The sequence below is a fragment of the Centropristis striata genome, chromosome 1 (assembly GCF_030273125.1).
Source record: "Centropristis striata isolate RG_2023a ecotype Rhode Island chromosome 1, C.striata_1.0, whole genome shotgun sequence".
Classification (NCBI taxonomy): Eukaryota; Metazoa; Chordata; class Actinopteri; order Perciformes; family Serranidae; genus Centropristis; species Centropristis striata.
Window position 1 is genome coordinate 28,562,602 of NC_081517.1, and position 19,403 is coordinate 28,582,004.

General features: G+C 37.5%; 3 protein-coding genes across 3 annotated transcripts; all 3 read left to right on the forward strand.

The window, feature by feature from the left end:
* Positions 1-1,482: 1,482 nt before the first annotated feature.
* On the forward strand, positions 1,483-4,139 carry scpp7 (secretory calcium-binding phosphoprotein 7). The gene is made up of 9 exons (XM_059337070.1): positions 1,483-1,517; positions 1,617-1,677; positions 1,990-2,034; positions 2,273-2,320; positions 2,418-2,450; positions 2,913-2,972; positions 3,056-3,235; positions 3,542-3,628; positions 3,978-4,139. Exons 2-8 carry the CDS (start codon positions 1,624-1,626, stop codon positions 3,584-3,586), a joined length of 465 nt encoding a protein of 154 aa, XP_059193053.1. The 5' UTR covers positions 1,483-1,517; positions 1,617-1,623; the 3' UTR covers positions 3,587-3,628; positions 3,978-4,139.
* Positions 4,140-6,001: 1,862 nt separating this feature from the next.
* Positions 6,002-7,855, forward strand: scpp5 (secretory calcium-binding phosphoprotein 5). The gene is made up of 11 exons (XM_059337080.1): positions 6,002-6,055; positions 6,151-6,210; positions 6,593-6,664; positions 6,792-6,818; positions 6,903-6,923; positions 6,957-7,025; positions 7,182-7,211; positions 7,328-7,375; positions 7,463-7,513; positions 7,602-7,685; positions 7,838-7,855. Exons 1-11 carry the CDS (start codon positions 6,002-6,004, stop codon positions 7,853-7,855), a joined length of 534 nt encoding a protein of 177 aa, XP_059193063.1.
* Positions 7,856-14,650: 6,795 nt separating this feature from the next.
* enam (enamelin) lies at positions 14,651-18,998 on the forward strand. Its single transcript, XM_059331803.1, has 7 exons — positions 14,651-14,704; positions 14,847-14,876; positions 15,503-15,682; positions 15,800-15,841; positions 15,974-15,997; positions 16,081-16,164; positions 17,408-18,998. Exons 1-7 carry the CDS (start codon positions 14,651-14,653, stop codon positions 17,825-17,827), a joined length of 834 nt encoding a protein of 277 aa, XP_059187786.1. The 3' UTR covers positions 17,828-18,998.
* Positions 18,999-19,403: the final 405 nt, after the last annotated feature.

Genomic DNA, 19,403 nt, shown 5'->3' on the forward strand with positions numbered 1-19,403 from the left:
AGTTTTTGCTATAAACAAAAGGTATGTCAAGAAAGCATGCATTGTCCTTAACTGGCCTTTACTTTTGAATTGTGTTAAATAAAGTTGGAGAAGTTCTCCTCCTATTTAATAATTAACATTTTAGGGGAAGACATGACAGGTGAATAGGGTCAAAAGTTTAACTTATAGATACCACCATGAAACTTCTCCAGTCACCTTAAGACAATTACTTTTTTTACTGTATTCCAAATTTTTAAAGATTTCATGTTTAAATATGCAAATGAGTGAAATGTGTGCTGAACACTGCTTCAAAATTCTTCATTAGAGCCAGGACTAAAAATGTATATAAATCAGGCTATGAATGATATATGAACAAACCCCTTGATTGTGAAAACTGGAAAGTTTGTTGAATGTAAGTGTTACAGAAGTGGACATTTCTGGTTCACAATTTAATAGAAATTACACATTTTGAAAAAAAAAACTGCCTTCAAAGATGTTTATTGTCGATTCCAAACAATTTGCAAAACACTGCAGGTGAATATAGAAATGATGCATTATCTAATGCTAACTTGCAGTGAATTAAGTAGAAATCTACAGACATGGAAAACTAAAGTGTAGTAAAATCAACAGCTATTATGGATTTTTGCCTTCCGCTTGTCTGAAATAACACATGATGGAGGCAAAAAAGCCCCAAATCTCCAAATTGACCAGTGCATGAAATAAATGATATTTTTTACCTGTATTGTCTTGCCCGCCACTCAAACGTCTTGAATAGCACTTACAGTACTCAGTGTTTTATCTGTAACACGGTAATGTAAGGTTGTCTAATCATCATGCTGAGACTTTTACCTCACAGTTGCTGGATTTTTGCCAAAGTGCTGTTCTGGTGTGTCCCCAGAGGCTGACATAAAGGTGACTGTTTGAGTGCAGTATTTTCAAACTGTCACCAGTTAACTGAAGCCATTAAATCAGTTTATATGTCACAAAAGTTGAATCAGAAAAACACGTTGTGATTATATATATATATATATATATATATATATATATATATATATCTGTGTGTGTGTGTGTGTGTGTGTGTGTGTGTGTGTGTGTATGTGTGTGTATAATCTAATATATAATATATATATATATATATATATATATATATATATATATATATATATATATATATATAAATATATAATCTAATATTTTTTATGTTAGTTTGCAAGAGCTCTGCTTTACAGCCTCTGGAAACATTTGACTCCTAATCACATGCAACCCTGAAGCCTTTTTGGGCTGTGTAAAAGATGTTGCAAGGTTTGAAATGTGATTAATGCGTGTTTCAAGCCAAAAACCTCTTACGAGATTTCTCACTGAGATAAAGCTGCCAATTTAGTCATCATAAAAATGAAAATCCTTGGCTTATCACCAATTCCTGTCATAGGTTTGCTCGTCCTTTGTTTTGTCAGCAAATAAATAGGAGCAATTCTCCTGCAGAGATCACACCCCTCCTCAACAATCCTTCAGTACTCGTGTGTTGCCAGAAGGGAAAGGTAATGTAGACTAATATCATATAGCTAGACATTTTTCAATGATAATAATGCTCTTTTTAATGCATTTTGTCTAATTACTCAAAAAAATCTCTTTGACAGCTTCAAAATGAAATTCCTCCTGCTTGCTGCCTGTGTACTTGGAGTGGCTGTCTGTGCACCTGTAAGGAAAACCTTCAATTCCTAAAATACTTCTCTTTTACTTCTCTCTTATATATGTTTTAGAGCTCCATGCTGTAAATATTTGACAGATCTCACCCCAAGGTCATGTAGCTGTAGCTGCAGATTGATTTTGCTCAGTTATTGTCCTGGGATTGTAGAACTTTCACTTCTTGTGAGCACTTTAAAGACTTATGTTCACAATGTTGTCAATGAATAACACTGCTTTTACCAACAACAAAGAAAAGTCTGAGTTATTGATTTTACACTGACCTGCATTCCATTGATTTTGCCATATTTCTTTTCTTCTTCACAGTCTCACAAGTACCAGGAGTTTGACATCCGTCACGCTCCTCCTGAGGTACAGTAAAAAAAACAGTCAAGCTCAACTGTTGAAGATCATGACATACACACAAAAAACACTTTAAAAAACACATTTTTAAACACCACAGAATGAGCTCTGCATGCAGGTCTACTATTATGTGTTCACCGCTGATGGTAATGTCTCTTTACCTCAGCCTGTTGACTCCTTTACATGTACTTTCCTGCTTTTTCTCCCAATCTAAAGATTAAAATTATCCTTTTCTTCTTCTTCACAGGCAGCTCAGGCTATTCCTGCTGGAGTCCCAGTTGGAACTCTGGATGTTGTAAGAGCTACTCTATATTGTCTGCACACTTTTAAAAATACATTTCATCAATATTAGCACTCTTTTGTGTGATAATCTGGATTGTTGTTATTTCCAGCTTCTCGAGGTTGATGCTCCTGTCGGAGGACCAGTGAGTATAGCTTGAACAATTTGTGTGTTTGTGTGTATGTGCATATGGAACTTTGCAGACACTTGATGCATATTTAATTTTTTTAGATGCAATCAAATTTCAGTTGCAATGAAGGCCTACATCTGAATGAAAGACACTTGCATTTTCAGTACACATAGTATAAGATTAAGATTCAGTTTTGCACACACGCTGAAACAGAGAGCAGTGAATTTGTCCTCTGCATTTAAGCCATCCTTTACACACCAGTGAACACACCATGCTTATGGAACAGTGGGCAGCACATTTTGGCACTTAGGGAGCAGTGGGGTTTTAGGTGTCTTGGTCAAGGGCACTCCAGTGCTTGACCTGCCTTAACCTCTAGGCCACAGACTTAAGAGAACGTAATCTTAATAAAATGGATTATGTCTGTGATACTGTAATTTTTAATAGCATGTGTGTGCATACATGTGTTTTCTCTGAAAGGTTCGTGGCTTCATCAAGCAGGAGATACTCGAGCCAAATGGCAGAGACACAAAGGATGTGGTAAGTGCCTGCAGATTTTCATTTCTCTGGCAGAATGAAAGAGCTTTATTGAACTAATGATCTCTTCTCCTTATGTGTGCCAGTACTATCCTTTCGGTTTCGACATGCCAGTTCCTGCCGCGCCTGCACCCGTTGCCCCCGCTGCTGCTGCTGATCCCGTTGCTCCTGCAGCCCCTGTAGCCCCTGTTGCCCCTGTTGCCCCTGCAGCTCCAGCTGCTCCAGCTGCTCCTGCTGCCCCTGTTGTACCGGTCGTTGCTGCCCCTGTAAGAATGATTACACATCTTTATTTTAAACAATTTAACTTTATTGACAGGCCACTGTCAGCTGTGGACTATATACATTATTAAACTGAAGTTGTTGCACAATAATAGCTTCTAATGACTTCAGCAGGCAGGAAAATGAATTGGGCTGTGGTTGGGATGAGGGCAACGGGTTCATTCTAATAAACATCAGTGTTGCATCAGAAAAACAGTCTTCCAACTATTTCTGCTGAGCTGTTGAGAAACATCGACTCAGCAGCAGACGATCCTCACTCCTGATTGGCTCATCAGAAGCCTCTGTCATTTCAGGCTGCCAGGCCCACCGGGGATGATGATGATGATGATGATGACTAAACAATCAGAGTCAGCAGGATAGGAAAGGTTGGAGCAGGACAGGTACACATGCACACATGCACATTGACATATATACATAGAGCACAAAGAATGTTCTATTATTGCATAATTCATTTACATGTAGTCATTTAGCAGACGCTTTTATCCAAAGCAAACAATCAAGGTCTAGTGCAGTAATAGCTATTAGTGCATCAATAAGTGCTAGTGACAATTCTTTAAGGAGTAGAATTATTGTTATTCAGACTTTTTTCTTTTTTTTAATTGAATTTTAAAAAGTCAAAGTTGTTTAATAACCATGTGATCATACATTTTATTTCTGTGTCTTGGAATACATGAAAGTTTTGTCATCACAAGAACAGTAAAGATGTTTGTGCTTCCCTTCTCACTTTAGGTGACCAATGCAATAAGAGCAGCAGCTAAACAGGTGAAAGATGACCAGCCCACTCTGCTGTTTCCAAAAGTATGAAAAAAAGGTGCAATGCTTTAAAAAGAAAATGGTGCTCTCTGTTTTGCAGGGGGAAAAATGGTGCTCTGTAGTTAACCTGATGCTTTTTTGTGGAAACAAAAAGTGGGAAAAATGCTGTCTCATAATAAAAAATGGTGCTATGCAATGAAATATGAGTGTGTCTTTTTTTCCAGTTTTGAGTTGTTTTTTTCTTGATCAAATTTGCAATACCAATATGTTTCATAATAATAAATATAACTCATCCATGCTCTTCTAGTTCTTTGGTTCAAATAATCTAGTAAATTATATAATTAATATGGGGTCTGACATATTACCCTGTAACAATATTACCAATATAACATAATATTGATTCTCCACTCTATAATTACTTAAGGTTATTTATGTGTACACACAGGACTTCGACTATACATATTTATACATATTTACATAAGTGGAGTGGATTGCTGCCAAACCAAATTGAATTATACTTACCATGCAATGAAAATAACGTGTACTTTATTAGTTTATGTAAAACGGGCAATGCACAACACAACCGTTGAGTCAGCTGTACAGCAAATTGCATCTGTGCTTCCGGGGCAGAAAACATGTTAAAAGACATTACAGTACATTAGGTACAACACAAACAATTAAAAGCAAAACAGAACACTGCATATAAATTCCATACAAGATGTACATTATATCATTTCCATTTTTGGAAAACAGTTGGTTCCCACAAAGTTTAGATCAATGATCATGATTGTTTTTGCTTTAGCCAGTGTGTTTTAAAAACACTGAAGCTGGCACATTCTCCAATAAGGGTGAGAATTGAGTTTAACTTATCTGCTGCTCTGACTGAAAATGCCCACTGTCAAAAAGCAGTATTCTTAAATAAAGCATCTTAATTTATACACGTTCATGCATAAAGTCGGAGTAAAATATGTTTTACCTCTTTCCAAGAAATGATTGTGACAATGTGATTTATTTATGACGGATTAAGTGTATATCTTCTCCAAACTTTATAAATCAATCACTTCCAAACATATCACAATTAAAATTAAACCACAATTAACAGAGGATTGTGTCTGAAAACAAAATTATTCCAACTTTATGGGCAATTGTGTATATTGAAAAATAAACTGATTGCAAAAGTAATGTAAGTCATGAATAATATTTTGCATTTTGTAATAAGATTATTAAAACATCTTAATTTTACTCTGTAATTCTGGTTTTTAGTAAATTCTCCAACTAAAATACAGGAAGACACTAACTTATGCAATCTACCACATAGGGGAATATTTTAGTCTTTTTCAGATGGTTTAAATGTGAATATCACTAGAGCAGAAAACATGAGATATCTTCTGAATATACAGTCAGTATATTTACCCTCATTTGTCTGGATAAATTGAAGCCATTCTGTTTCCATGATTTGGGCATACAACATGCAACCAACTTAAAACAAACGTTTAATATTACATTCTCATATGTTATAGGCATAATATTGCAGTTTCAGATATTTATGCCACGATGCTGCAGTGGCTGAACCAATAAAAGTTTCATGATGGCAGAATGAGGAGCAGGCAGAGTGAAGGTGTGCACTGCTCTAGACTATGTAATCAAACAGAGTCTGCTATTACACAGAAAGTGGATTTGACCACTGGTCATTTAGTAAAGCTGGAGACTAGACACCTGCACTGCACCTACTCATTGGGTAACATCACTCCCATCGGCCGTGATTGGCTCTCAGGTGAGTTGGCGCTCTATAAAAAGAGAAAGTAACTCTGCAGAAGATACGATCAACTGGCATCACCTCCTGCATCGACATTCATCATCCTCTCCAGTGGTGTTTTATCACAGCAGGTGAGTTATGAAGTTAACCTAAGTTCATGCATGCTTTCCTAACAGGATGCCAACCAACCACAATGACTTTTTTTTAATGACTTATGTCTGCAGGACTTGAAAAATCTGCAAAAATGAAGTTTGCCATCCTTTGCCTCTGTCTGGCTAGCACAGCCTCTGCTGCACCTGTGAGTTTTTAAAAAACTTTTTTGTTAAGTCTGCTTGACTTCAGTTCTGATGTTTCTTTATATCTAACTATTTCTGTTCCTGTCTTCATTTTCAGTCCATCTTTCATTACCTGCCTCATTATGCAGGCTCCAGACCACAGGTAGCACCCTCACAGGTAATAGTGCATTTTGTGTGTAGTTTTTTTATCAACATAAACCATTTTTGCATCATTATTCAAATTTTTTTTTTAATTGAAAAATATATATTTTTGATTATGGTGTGATTTTGTGTGAGGATCTCTACCAAACTATTTTTTCTTAATAATATATGTATAAGTCTGTATCTATATGTATACGATTTATAGCTTGCAGCACTATGATATATATAATTAATTCTGAATTATATTTTGACACATATTTTGCAATGAATACTGTGAATAATGCTTTATGAATATTACACTTGACATTTTCATTAATTCTACACTACTGAGCAAGGCTCCTTGTGATAAGAAGCACAGCAGAAATATTGAGTCTACTGACAATTTTTCATTCATTCAGGTGAGAACTGCCTTCCCAGTTAGTCCGTCTCTACCACAACCTGGACTACCTGGTGGTTACAGTATTGAACTGGTATGTCAGACTCTTTTTAATCTCATATACACACTTCCATTTGACAGAGATTAATTTTTTTTGCACTGCTATTATGATAAATGCTCTCTGTACAATTATGTTTTTCTTTCCCTTCTTTCTTTCAAAGATTTACCCCCACAGATTTCCTGGTGGTGTAGGCGGAGCAAACTCTGTGAGCACACGCACAATTTATAAAAGCATCTTTTTTTTCTTTTTTTTAAGGAACTGTTTAAAAAAGCCATCACCTAACTGCTCAAACGTTTTCATTTCTTTTCTTTCCTCCCTTCCGCAGCCCTTTTCCTCCACTGGTTTGATTAAATACTCCATCCCTCAGCCACCAGGCAGACAGAGTGTGGAAGTTGTAAGTGTTGTTGTTTTTCCCCTTTTCAGTTTAACAGAAACTACTGGGACTGAAAACAATTAATTTATTCCTTGTAGATGCCTGTGTTATACAAGAAATAACTTTTTGGAACAATATTTATTGATATGTTTGTTCTGTTGTGTTTTAAATTTCCAGTACTACCCATATGACTTCTCCCAGGGAAGGGTAAACAATCTAAAGTTTAATATATAATATAATGCTCAATTTAAATATTAAAGTACTTTACAGTTTATCATTTTACATGGTGCAGCGCTAAATGAGTGTATGTGCTTTTGTTCCAGATAATGACAAACTTGCCCCCGATGACAAATGTCCCTCACATGCCAAATGTGAGACATCATTTATTGTAATTTATTCTAATGCTGTTTCTTTTTAAGAAATAATAATAATTTCACCACAATTTTTATTTTTCACAGGTGCTTCCATTTGACTATCCCCCTCAAAATATTCCGCAGCAAATCCCAAACGTGAGGAGAAAAACACATTCTGTTTTTAAGACATTTATTTGATTGATTCTGAGCATTTCCTCACTTTTTCCCCACCTTTTTCTTTCAGATTCCCTCATTTGATGCCAATCCTCTTCCATCCCAGGATCCCATGCAGCCTCTCCTGCAGGACCAGCCCCCACAGACAAGCCAGGTACTTATCAATCTACATAATACTTTAAATGCATTGATAGTTTAAAAGATTATTTAGCTCTCATATCAGAAATGACTATCAATATGGAATATCTGTGGGTAGGGTTTGTGAAATTAACACATATGTTTTAAATTGCAAATTTGTCATTGCAGATGCCTGCCCAGGTGTAAGGTGGATCAAAAGTTTGAAAAGGAGGCAAAACTATTCCTTCCTTCTCAACATTCAGACACCTGCAATGGAACAAGTGATGTGAAATGACTAAATCTGTTTCTGCACAATGTGGACTAAAGTACTAAAGTTAGGATAAAACGCTAAAATAGTCACCTTTTTTAATAAGAATACTGTTGCAATAGTAATTTAATTTAAAACAAGGTCATCTGCTTAGAGTGGAATATATTTCTGAAGGATTTTCTGCTTTACTTGATAGTTTTCATAGGTTTCACTATTATTGTGTGAATCACATACATTGTGATACTGCATTTCCACAGTAGTTAACAAAGTTACTACATAATGTATGTTTATTAACACATTTGAACTTTTCCTTAAATGTTATTTTCCTTTTTAAGAATAAAGTCTGTTTTCAAGCAATTACAGTTTCTGTATTTATTCAAAGAGTTGCAGGATTTAATTGGTATTATTTCAGTCAATTTGCTGTGATTAATCACAATTCATCTTTTTTTTTTATTTGAATTTAAAAACCCGAAGCTTGTATTAATAGATATTTGCCTTTAATGGGAAGGCCCATATGTACCAATAGAAACCATTTTCATTCTGATATATTGAGGTCAGAGGTCAAGGGACCCATGTTTGTCTCCGCAATTTGTTCTGAATAGACCTGTTGATTATTTAATCAATTAATTCGATTTAAAAAATAATAATAATTTGGTCTATAAAACATCAAAAATGAGACACACATGCACATCACTGTTTCCCAGAGCCTTTAAAAAAAAAAATCTATCCTCAGTCCAAACCCCAAAACTTTTAATTTACAATTATATAAAACAGAGAGCACAGCATGTTAACTTAAATAATCAAAATGGTTACACATTCATTTTCTGTTGATTAACCAATTACTTAATGGACTAACTAAGTTCTACAAAGCTATAGTCGATAGAAAATCAACCATTACTGCTTTCCTTAAAATATATGTTGTGGATTCCTTCCAGACCTCCCAGGCAACCATTGTTTGTTTTTTTTCATTTAACTATATGGACAAGACTGTCCATATAGTTAAATACCATCACATTCTTGACCTATGTTGCTCAAACACGAGCATCATGAGAAAAGCATCATGTACATTTTAGTTGTGATGTTATTGTTTACTTCCCCGTGGAGTTTTTGCCCCCTAGTGGTAGTTTCTGTAATATTTTTTTTTTATAGCAAATTTAGAATAAAACATAAACTTGCCTGTGAAGAAACTCTTTGCATGTAAAAGATCTAGGAAGTTATTTTAGGCCTGTGAACACTGACAACCTTTTACCCATTTTACTGATCACATAAGGAAAAATATTACATTCTATGTTTTCAGGGTTTACTTTCAGAAAGCACTTAGCAAAAATCGTCTAAATGTGTTATGAATAATGTATAATCAATGAAAACGGTAAACAGTGAGGACCTATTATTGACCCCTGTGGAACACATTGGGACAAAGGGCAAGGGAAGAAAGGCAGTATCCTAAATCAAAACACAGCAAAGCTCTTGTTTGGTTTGAAAAGGTAAGAGATATCCAGTGACATTTCCATAAACACCTCTGCTTTGTGATAAAAGACTAAAGTAATCACTGAACCCAACATATTCCATATATGTACAGTATATGTTCCCTACATACTACATAGGCTACAGAACATCATAATTACAACACACCGCAAACATAGTTTGCCACCGTGGTTGAGCAAAATCCCCCACAGTAAAATGCAACTGTCTTAGAAAAATAAGGTAAAGATCTTCCTGATCCTTGCTCCCCTGGGCATAAAAGCCTGTCACAACATGACTTAACATTCATCTCTTCAAAGAAACCTAAAATTCACACCGGCGCCATCCTCTCACGCTATAACTGTCTCTTCCCCACAAGTTCTCTTTCCTGGAACATTAAAACACATAAATTCTTAAACTTCTATCACCCAAAGCAGAGGGGGAAGTTGACAGCAGGTTTAATAGCGTTAATTTGACTTGTCACAACTACGGTATGATGCCCTTAATACAACTCAGTACTTCTGTGACGTTAAAAAGTCACGTTTAAATAAAGAAACAGAATAAAGGAGGCTGTGATGAATAAATGCTTATAACACCTGGTGATAAGTTGATACAATCTGCATGTCTGAATGGACAAAGAAACATGGCAGCATGGTTGGTGTAGCAGAACATGTGAGCTTTTGATCCTGAATTTTCATCATTTTCATCATCTTTTATTTTAATAAAACAGACATGTACATTGATGAGTTAATGTCACAGGCAGACATCAAAGTAAGACCGATAACTCAGACAAAGTCATATATGGCCAGTGGCCTCTTCCTTACTTTCTGCTTCCCTGCTTCAGACGCCCTCGAACCACACCCCTCTTTCAACTTGGCCTTCACTTTGTTCTCAGTTACACAACTGAAAAGTTTCGTGACTACATCTTATTTTGTTGTGTCGCTGAAAAAATCTGTCCACACACACAGACTAATAAACATCTGACGTATTTGAAAGTATTTGAAACTGCTTCTGTGGTAGCTCCTGCTACATAGTAGGTGTCTCCATGGCCATGTTTGCCATGATGACACACACAAACACAAATACCAGCCACACTCTGGTAAATAGGCTGATGTCCTTTGTTTTCCAGGTGGCCATAAATCAAACTATTGAAGGGGGGCATGGGTATTTTGACTAAATTCCTCAGCAATTCATCCAATAATTTTCAGGACATTTAACTCAAAACCACATGTGAACCCCATGGTGGCATTAACAGCAAAGTCTGAGTGTCAGATGTTGAGATATTTATCTGGATAAGTGAGAATTTAGTCAGTAGTATTCATCCCAAGAGACAACCTACAGGCCTGATTAGTTAAGTGAATTGAGCTAAGGTGGACGTGCCTTAAATAGTTAGATACTATTTAAGGCTACTATTTTAGATACTGGTGTCATATGAAACTAGAAGATCTAATCCATTGTTACCAGTCATGTCTGGATATCGTGCCGAAAAAACGCTGCAAAGTTGGGCTATTTTTTGATGTGGCGTGGTGATTTTCAAAGTGTTCACGTGACCTCTCACGTCATGATACCTAAATAAAAATGGGCTCTATGGGTTACCACAAGTCTCTTCTTTACATACATGGCTACTTATGATGATAACATGTAATTTAAGGCAAAACCACATAGTTTTTCTCATGCATTAAAATGTGCAATGTTGGCCTACTGTATTTGAATAATTGTGCATAGTGGGGTCCATAAACAGACTTTGAATAACATAAACTGGGTATCAGTGGAAAGCTGAGACTCTTGTGGATTCAATGAGCCCTTCCTGTGAGCCCTTTTCTTCATGTGGGATGATGTTAGTCATCAGTAGTAGTCAGTTCATTGCAGTGAGTCTCGACCTCACTTTATAATGAGAGCAGTTTTGACCTCTAGGATAATCACAGCCTCATGAAACTTTACAACCACAAACTAGAGACCTGGAGCATTCAGAGTATCTATAGCTTTTTTTTTTTTAGCAGTTTAAACAGAAGTGCTCGTCATCCAATCGCTGAAATGCAGAAATCTCCAAAATGACTCAAGTTTTTGAACCTAAATCACAGCATGGATTCTTTTATGTTGTTCCAAAGCTCTTCGCATATTGATGTTATATTCTGGAGGGTTTTCTTTTAACCATTTTTATCCATTCTTGATATGAATAAAATTGCATTCAGCACCAAATGGTATCAACCCCAAAATTGCTGCAAGAACTTATGGGACATAGTTGAACATGGAAATGGACTTCAAAATAGAGAGAGATTATTGTTCCGAACCCTCATACACCTTAATAGGTTTAATTATTGAATCAATGAATTGATTAAGTCATGTATATTACGCCTGGATCCCACTGGATGCGTAACGACTCCGACAGGGGTCTGTCCGCAACGGCTGCGTATCTACGCAGTCCGTCAACACCCACCGGATCCGTCTGTGTCGGAGCTGTTGCGGACAGCAGAGTCCCGAGGACGCACGAGATCTCGCGAATTCACGCCTAATCAATTGATATAACTGGAAGATAATCAACATCTCCTCGTTAATGACTGGAGACAAATCCAGCGACTCCGTCTTAACGAGCGCTAACGAGGTCGGCCGGCTTGTTAACGAGCCGGCCGACCTCGTTAGCGAACCCGAGGTATTTTATTTTGAAAATATCCCGTTGTTTTATTTTGTGTCTGTGCAAGACTTCCTGTCCCGAACGATCTGCTCTGTGCTGAATTTATGCGTCGTGCTCCGTTGTCCGACAAAAATAGAAGCTCTGCGCAAGTGTTGCGAGGGCTGTCGGATGGCCCTGCGTTGTCGGACTCATTACGCAGCGGATCTGCAGTCGGTGGAATCTCACACATTGATTATAATGGGTGCGTAACGGCTCCGACGACGGATCTGCAGCCGTTAAGCATCCAGTGGAATCCAGGCGTTAGAGATCTTTGACCAGACCAAGATGACATGCATGAGATGTTCATCTCAAATTAATCTTCAGGTCCACAGCTTTCAGATGATGTCCACCACTTCTATGTGGGATTTATTGTTGACCTGCTATCTACCCCTAAAAATCCCCTGCCCACAACCCCCAATCCTCAATAAAAGGGGGCCGTATGATAAAAGTTTTAACCAAAAAAGCAGAGTGTGGATGTCTCTGTTATTTATGGTTCACATAGCGTCCTACCTTTTTCTGGATTCAGGGTTGTATCTTGGATTTGGTTTCTTTGCTGAAACAGAACACAATTAACTTAAGTTGGCAGAAGTCAGGCATTCCTGTTAGTACGAAAAATATCCAATTCATGACCTCATTTTCTTTCACACTGCATAGTTTTTGAAGGCAGCAAACAAAGGAACAATGTAATGGAGTGCCAAGACAAAAACAGTAAAAGTTTTAAAGAACTAATAGAGACTTTTATCTTGTGTGCAGTGAAACTCGTTAGCTCAGCAGTTTGGATCCAAGAATGTCTAGAATAGAGTTTTGCAGATTACAGAGTAAGTCCTTCATTATCTGATTTGGAACCAAGAAAAATAAACATAAGAAACCTGCAATGATTAAAATCCCTGTGATATAGGGCCACACCAGCTAAAACAAAAACAGGGATCAGTGGAAACTCAGACACCACAAAAGTTCTTGCCTCTGGCACACACACACCCACTGTTAATAATTAAGATGTCTGGAAATCCTGTGTCAAAAGCGCTAAGTGGACGTATAGGAAAAACAATGGCATACTCAAGTGTAAGGAGCCATCAAACATGCCCCAAAATTCCAATATCCTACTCATCTCTAGCACAGAAGTATTTTGGTAAATGTTCTGCATTAATATAACGCTTTTTCTAATTTTAGTGAGCACTCAAAGCCCTTTACAGCACAAGCCAACATTCATGCTCACATTTCTTACACTGGTGGCAGAGGCTATAATGCAACGTGCCACCAGCTTATAAGAAGGGACAAACATTCACACAAATACTTGCACACTCACACATTGACACGTAATTTGAAGTTCAGTGTCTTGCCCCCAGTGTGTTTAAAGCAGCAACCGTGATGTTTAAAACAGTGAACTTACAACAGTAGGCATTACATGTCAACTATGAGTTATGGTCATGTGTTGAAAGCAGCGCTAGTCACATGTCACAATTTGTAGGATATCATACTAAATCACACCGGAATAGTTCATACGAACTCCTTCACATTGTTAATGCTGTAGAATGGTTAGGTTGAGGCATGACACCCACTACCAAACCAGGAGGCATTTGCTCCAACCGTCACCCCTCTTGAAACCTATGTGGCTTTTGACAATATGTATTGTGTCACGGAACAAAAAAGTGGAAAGCCCTGGAACTACAGTGCATTACTTTATGTAGGAAATGCCTGGTTCCAAGTCCTGTGTTTGTTTCACCCGCCATCCTGGCTTGCTCACTTCGCAGACTTTGTCAATCTACATACTACTTCCACTTTTAGGTGATGTAAATGTAAATATGGGTCTTGTATAAACAACATAATGGAGCTTTTTTGAGAAAGACAGTTTCTATTTGACCTTTGTAGCTGTCATAGTTGAAACTAGTTTTTGTACTTTCTTTACAGTCACAATTAGTTGGATATGAAAGAAGAAAACAAAGTTCTGCTCAAATCTATATTATTTTTTGGCCTTTCCCCAGTCTTGTCTTATTTTGTAAAATAATGGATGATTTTACTTCTTTGGACATCAAACAATTCTATATTTATACTTCTAACTAAGTTTCAAACCAAGTGGTGTCTCTCACTCATTATCATCACATGCTTATGTCAGCTTCATGCGGTCTTGTCTTTTTTTTTCTGTTTGGTTTTAGGGCAATAAAGAAAGAGCATGTGTGCACAGCATGTAATTAACTATAAGAGGGGCCTTAACCCTACATGCCTTTCTTTTTTTCCAAGTGTAAGGAGATTTCTTCAAACAGATAGCTCTGTATGTTTTACTGGATATGATTGGCTGTCACAGGATTTTCCAGTATATAAATGGTCTCAACGTTAGAGATGAAGTAGATTATTTTTCATCCCCGAGGAGACACATCTTCAGTTTTTATCTGCACCAGGAAGAAAGGTGAGATGGACTTTTCATATGGAAACAATTTCATCATTTAAAAAAAAAAAATACAGTCCTGCTGATATTACAGGTCTTGAAGAAAATGACCTTCCTTTAATTTTAATATGTGAAATACTTTCATTCTTATTTAGCAAATTAATTAGCAAAACAAACTTATGTATCACAAAGTGTTTTTTTTCTTTAGGAGCAATCATGATGAAGTTATTGGTGGTTATGATGTGCCTGCTGCTCACTACCCTGGCTGCTCCTGTAAGTCTTTCCTAAACATGATTCAAAGGTGTTATTAAGTCTGCCAACTGATCCCTTTTAAAGATTTTAAACACTATTTTTGCTTCAGAGAAATATACACAATGTCATTTTTGCTTCCTCTTTTCTCTCGTTTGATTTGCAGGTTGCAGACAGTGAAAGCAATGAGGAAAAAGTAAGACATGTAATTTTAATGTGAGGTTTATACAAAATCCCTGAGAAGCAAGTGAATAAATCCATTTTTTCAATCTCATCCAAATCTTTTTGTAACAGAGAGTAGAACGATTATCCTGGAAAACCTATTTTTAAGCTCCTTTAAAAAAAAAATTGGTCAGGAAAAGTTGTCTAAATATTACTGTAATAGTCATTTCAGCCCCAAGAGGCTGAAGTGTGTATTATGTGTTAGCAAAAAGTTCTGTCAATAGATGTTCCTTGTCTTTAGAGTGCATGGAGAAATAAAAAAAACTCAACATGAATGTGTTTAGTCATATTAAGAACATGGGGAAGTGGTGCACTTCGGCCTCTTGTGGTTGAAATGAGGAATACAATAACAAAAAATTCACCTGCCAACTTTTTCCCCCCAATGACTTTACAAATAATGGAGAAAGATACTTGAAAAAAATGACTGAAATGAATGAAAATGATGATGAAAAAAAGCGTCTTTTCACCACTTTTTAAGTCATAAACACTTGAGGGTAAAAACCCTTGAACTGATACTCAGAGGATGGATTACCAGAACTATTTTTTCTCTCACACTTGCCTCTCGGGGCTTCTGTAGGTTTCTGTGTCTGTCTGCCACAGCATGTCATACCATGTTTAAGTCATGTCATCAAATGCGAGTATGATAGGTGTCTGACAGAGAGGATAATTGGCTTAATTGCAGTGCATGTCTTGGGATGTCTGGTATTTCCTCAGCAGGCTGCAGCACATGCTAATGAGGCCCTGAGGTGGATGGAGATGTACAGGCTGTACCAGCAGCAGGTAGTGGGGGTCTATTTTAAATGAGAAAAAAAGAAGAAAAACAGAAATATAAATCATCATCAATTCAGATAGTTTGCCATTAATAATTAATTATATTCATTAATTTGTATTTTTCAGGGAGTAGTTGGAAACCCCTTCCTGCCTGCTGCTGATGCTCCTGTAAGTTTGCATCTTGATAGACTCGAACATCACTTAAGTTTTAGATTTATGTGAAAACTAAAACTAAGAAAACTAAATTTATTATTACTAAATTTTGTGTGTTCCTTATTCATGAATTGTTCATTTGTTTAGGCTGACCCAGCTGCAGCAGCAGTGGTAAACTCACATACATCACAGCTACATCTAATCTGTCACAATCCAATATGCTGTTTGAGTAAAAAGCCTTTTTATTCATGCAGGTGGAAGCCGCACCAGCCCAGCCAGCTGATGCCGCTCCTCCGGCTCCGGCAGCTGTCGGAGACACATCAGAGGAGGAGGCGGAGGTGAGCTCACATATCAGACTGAACTGAAATTTTTAACAACCATAATATTGTTAACTTTAATGCAGATTTCTCTTACTGCTGCAAATTGCACTTCTACAAAAAAGGGCATTATGGTTTGCCACGTATACACAACAAAAACTGCTGGATTGGATTTATACTGAGTTGGGAAACATGAATAGAGCATAGAGGCAGCAAAAGAGCATCCACATATTCATAAAAGAAAGCAGATGCTCTTCTCCTGCACTCAATTTCAGTTGGGCGGTCTGCCTAAAGAAAGACCTTCAGTGTGTTTGTTTTCCCAAAGCAAATGTAGAGAAAAAAGGCTTCACTCCTTAAAGCAGCTGGGTAGCCTCATGTGTTTTTTCACAGAAGATATTCGAGCTTATCATGGTAAGAAAAGTACATTTAACTTTCAGCATGCACAATATCAACACTTTGAAACTGAAATTAAACCGAAGTTAAACCGGAGTTAAGCCATTATTAATTGTTTGTCATTATTTGCACCTGTGCTTATTTTGCTGGTGATTGTATGGGACCTTTTATCAGCAGGGTGTACTACAGGTGTAAGTGATACCATTAATTACAGCCCTGTTCTGCTTAAGTAATCCAGGGACTTGTGTGTGTGGCGTATGTATAGGTTCACAGGAATGGCTCAGATGTACTGAATAGATAATTGATTTCATGAATTACAGCTGTATTTGACCTGTCACATGTGGCAATGGCTGCTGTAAAAGGGGCGTATTATGTGCTGTTTGAAAAGAGAGCTGTCAGATCGGCTCTTCTGCCATCAGTTAAAAATACTATTCAGCAAAATGATAAGGACAGTGAAGTGAATCTTTTCTATTTGCACCACTAGAGTGTTTTCCGACACAACATATCATAGTCATATATTCTTTGTATTGATCTTTTAAAGGGGTACTCCAAAAATGTATTAAGGGTAAGTGTTGTACTTTAACAACAGAGGCGGATTGAAGCAGCACAATCTATAGTCCATTGAATGGATAAATTGCTATTTCCTATTATCTTCTATTCAACTCTCATCTTCCAAACACCACACCAAGGGTTGGTACAGAGGTTTTCTTTTAAAAATGTGTGATCGCTACAAGCAAAGTACCACTTGAGTGATTTTTTCACACTTAACAAAGTTACTTCAGAGCCACAAAAGACATAAAACAACTGTTTTAACAGCTGTGTAGTACTCTCTTCATGGCTACTGAGCTGTATGTCCATCTCCTCAACACAGGATGGCAACCCTGCCCCTAAAGCTGCAGCACCTGGTGCACCTGCTGCCCCCCTAAACTCTGATGAGGTAGAGGAAGCCGAGGAAGTGGAGGCAGCTGAGGCTGAACCAGCTGTGGTTGACGCACCAGCAGAGCCAGCAGCAGAGCCAGCAGCAGAGCCTGCAGCGGCTGTGGAGCCAGCAGTTGTTGACGTCCCAGTAGACGCCGCACCGGTTGATGCTGCCGTTGTGGATGTGCCTCCTGTTGATGTGGTTCCAGTTGACGTTGCCCCTGATGCCCCCGAGGTGGCCGTCGATGCGGCTGCGCCTGTCGCAGCTGATGTTCCTGTTGCTGCTGATGCAGGTGCAGCTGATGCCGGGGCTGGCCCGCTGGCAGCTGAGACTGACACAACTGGAGTGGCAGCAGATGCTGCTGTAGTGTAGTTATCTTTCTCTTATAACCAGTATAAGTGCTCCTCTGTTAGCAGTTACAGCAAGAGCTGGAAACAGTAACTGGATGTGTATGCAATTCAAAGGGATGAAAAAGCTGTGGCATTTTATAGAGATGAAGTGTGTTTTTGGTTCAGAATTGGACAATTAAAAGATTTTGTTGTGTTAATCTTTCTGTCTTTAATTAAAATACTGTCAGCAGTTCCTTAGGTGAAATTTAGCGGTGATTCAGTGATAAATAATGAGCATGCTCAAAAGAACCATATCTCATTGTGCACACAAGAGAAAAATATAGATCTTTCAGGCCTAAATGCATTTTTCCCAGCATGCATTTTGACTTGTCACTATTGGAAAAGCACAGGTAATAACCCAAATAATGCCTCTGTCCCATTCAGTTCAATTTAATTCAATTTAATAGACTTTATTGGCATGACATTTGTGTTGCCAAAGCACAATTTAGAAATATGATATTGTATTTAGTATAGTAGTATAGTATAAAACAGTATTATATAATGGTGAAATACAATAAAATAATATGTATACAAGTAATTTCAGTAATTGCATCCCAGGTTGCCTCTTTTGTTGTGGCAGGAAGTCACATGTTTAGCAGCCTATGCTATAATTTTTCTCTTTCCGATGAGTGTAATTCTGTTTCTACAGCTACCCTTATCACAATGATAGCACAGCCTGTCCTCTGTGCAGTCATGTCTGTCTGCCTGCCCTTCTTTTTCCGGACTGTGGTCACTCTTTACATTGGCAACGTCTCCCACAGGTTCTTATCAGTTTCTGTGGTTATGTAGTCTGCACTGCATACTGAATATGTTCCTAGTTTGTGTTGTGATTGTGTAATACAAGTCCAATAAGTGGTGTATTTTATTTTATTTTATTTTTTGTAAGTGTTTATTTGGCAGTCTCAGGGTGATGCAAGGGCTTCATAATGGTAAGAGGCAGCATCATTTTTTGAAACTTTTTTAATATGGCTCCAGAATTATAGCTCTTCTCTAAGTAAACGATAATCAATTGTCCCAGTAAGCCATGTCATCATTATATCATTTACGTCTGTGCCTTTTCTATTGCAACATGTCAAACTCTCTGCTGTGAAAAAGACCTATATTATGAATAAAGGCAAAATATGGCATAAAAATGGTATCCAAATGAAACAGAAGCTGCTTACAAGTTAATTATTTTGTACTTTCTTTCACAAGATGATGATAAAAATGTATAGTTCTCCAAAATGATTCAATATAATCCAAAAGCTGTTCCACAGATGCTCAAATGTTGAGAATGTTGTCATAAAACTGCAAAAAACAAATGAGCCAACAGGGAGTGCCACTGCACAACAGGAGGTTTCTAGCAGCAGGGGAGGAAGCTCTCTTGCTATTAAGATGCAGCACTCCACACTGACACAGGTTCAGATTCACTTTCACCCTCACGATTCATATTCATATAATAGGAACCAGATCCACCTGATCTGAAATCTGTAATACCCAGCGGCATGATCTAATAGGATCAGAGGTGGATATGGCTGAGAGTGCTGACTGGGCAGGAGATGCTGGTGTGTGTTAGGCTG